This window comes from Panicum virgatum, chromosome 5N (genome assembly GCF_016808335.1).
Source record: "Panicum virgatum strain AP13 chromosome 5N, P.virgatum_v5, whole genome shotgun sequence".
Classification (NCBI taxonomy): domain Eukaryota; kingdom Viridiplantae; phylum Streptophyta; class Magnoliopsida; order Poales; family Poaceae; genus Panicum; species Panicum virgatum.
The window spans coordinates 59,955,320-59,957,335 of NC_053149.1; the positions used below are offsets into that span (position 1 = coordinate 59,955,320).

Sequence of the window (2,016 nt, forward strand, 5' to 3'; positions counted from 1 at the left end):
AAAAAAAAAAACTGTCATATTACCTGGTCAGTGGCCAATTGGTCATCGTGCGAACGAGAACAAGTTTCAAACACCTCACCAAACAATGGAGGATCAAGTTGAAGAACAAAACAGGTGGCTTTTTTCCTTACATCCTAGCTAGTACAATTGAACTTCTTTTTCGGCAGCAAAGAATAATGCATCCAATCCAGCCTCACGGCGAAGTCAATCCTCCAACCGCCCCCAAATAGGATACGGCAAGTGCATCCTGGTTGGCTCCCACGCTGCCGCCGCCACGTGGCGATCGGATCCACCAACCAACCACAATCGCCGGCCGCTCTAGCCTTAGCTAGCCTATCCCCTTCGCTTCGCTTCTAGTCAACGTACGCGGCGCAGGTCTCCCTGATCTCCCCGCTGTCGCCGGTGAGCACCTCGAGCCGGCCCATGTTGGTCATGGCGACCGCGTAGTCGGCGAAGAACTCGTCGGGCGACGCCGCGGCGGCCATCCGCTCCACGTACTCCCTGGTCCACCGGTCGTCCATGAGCGCCTGGTCGGAGAGGAGGAGCCCCGTGTCGCCGAGCACGTGGCGGTAGTAGCTCAGGTCGAACTCGTAGGGGGTGGACGGGTCCATCGCCACCGTGGTCGTGTCGTTCTGGAGGCCGGGCTCGCACGCCTCCCGCAGGAACGCCGCGTACGCCTTGTCCAGCGACGGGTCCTGCACCCCCTTCCCGCTGAAGTTGTAGAGCCGGTCCGACGCGAACGTCGAGCACTCCGCGCTGCCGATCGTGTGGCTCCCTGCGTGCAAGTCGACGGGCAGGATTCATCGAACGATCGGCTTTAACTGGAACATGAACTTCTCGTCTCATTGGAGATTAGCTAGTTAGTTGCTCGTGCACTGTTTCATTCCAAGTAATTCGCTTACCTGATAGGACGACGAGGTCCTTCCAGCCCAAGCCCTTGACGCTGAAGTAGGTCTTGAGGTCGACGATGTTGGAGAAGGGGGGCGGGAGGTCGTTGTCGGCGTCGAACTTGGCCGAAACCTTGCCGTCCCGGCGGCCGGTCTCGACGGCGTAGCGCGGCCCGTTGCTCTGCGGCAACAATGCAAAGCCAACTTCGTCAACGTTGATAGAGGGAAATTAAAGCAAGCAATGAACACCACGGCGATCGACCTCGATTGCTCGCTCATCAATTTGACCAATGGGATGGATGGCGCTAGCTAGCTTTACCAGGTACACGGCATCCCGGGCGGCCAAGGCGATGATGTCCGCGCACGACACGGTGAGCGGGCACGCCGCCTCTACCGTGGCCTTGATCTGCTCGACCACGTCGTAGCCGCGGAGGCTGTAGCTCGCGATGGCGTCCTGCTCCCCCTTGTTGCTCCGCGATTTGAGCATGATGGACGCGTCGCAGCCCTGCACGCCACCGCATCCACCCGCGTCATCATCACCAACCGGCACGGCGGCGGCGCGGCGATCACCCCGCCGTGTTTCTCATTTCGCGCGCGCCGACGGGACGCGCGCGACACGAACACGATCGAGGAGAGCACGGGACCGCGAGGGGACGAACCGATGATCAGCTGAAGCTAGGGAAAGGAGGAGCAAGGTCGACGCACCCTGACGAGGCAGTCGTGGAACATGAACCGCAGCATCGCCGGCCCGAGGGTCCGGTCCTTCTCGACGATGGCGCGCATCTCGGCGAGCACCAGATCCTCCACCTCCGGGCACGACTCGTTGTAGAACCCGGCGGCGAGCCCGGCGACCGGGAGCCCCGGCAGCGCGCTCACCGCGGGGTCCGCGAGGCCCGGCCGGCAGCTCGCCGCGACGGCCACCACCACCGCCAGCAGCTGGAGCTTCAATGCCATCGGCGATCGAATCGAGCCGCCGCCGGCGTCGCTTAGGACTCACGGAAGCAGCAGCGCAAGAAGCGTTGAAACCATCCTATCGCGCGCCAGGAACTCGATGGGGATCGCGAGGGGTCGGACTGGACGCCGGGCTGGGTGGTACTGGACCGAGTAGTATAAAAATTGCCGGGATCCG

The 2,016-nt window shown here is 62.0% G+C and overlaps 1 protein-coding gene across 1 annotated transcript; it reads right to left on the reverse strand.

Moving 5' to 3' along the window:
- Positions 1–2,016, reverse strand: LOC120672460 (peroxidase 27-like). Its single transcript, XM_039952863.1, has 4 exons — positions 1,593–2,016; positions 1,207–1,392; positions 903–1,068; positions 1–775 (listed from the first exon to the last, which is right to left on the reverse strand). Exons 1-4 carry the CDS (start codon positions 1,839–1,841, stop codon positions 354–356), a joined length of 1,023 nt encoding a protein of 340 aa, XP_039808797.1. The 5' UTR covers positions 1,842–2,016; the 3' UTR covers positions 1–353.

What these genes read in the sequence shown, in the direction of transcription:
- LOC120672460 (XM_039952863.1), bottom strand. Translation starts at nt 1,841, where the DNA reads ATGGCATTGAAGCTCCAGCTGCTGGCGGTGGTGGTGGCCGTCGCGGCG. An exon ending in TCCACGACTGCCTCGTCAGG is followed by an intron (nt 1,393 to 1,592) that starts GTGCGTCGACCT and finishes GGTGGCGTGCAG; the next exon opens with GGCTGCGACGCGTCCATCAT. An exon ending in GGACCTCGTCGTCCTATCAG is followed by an intron (nt 776 to 902) that starts GTAAGCGAATTA and finishes ACTTGCACGCAG; the next exon opens with GGAGCCACACGATCGGCAGC.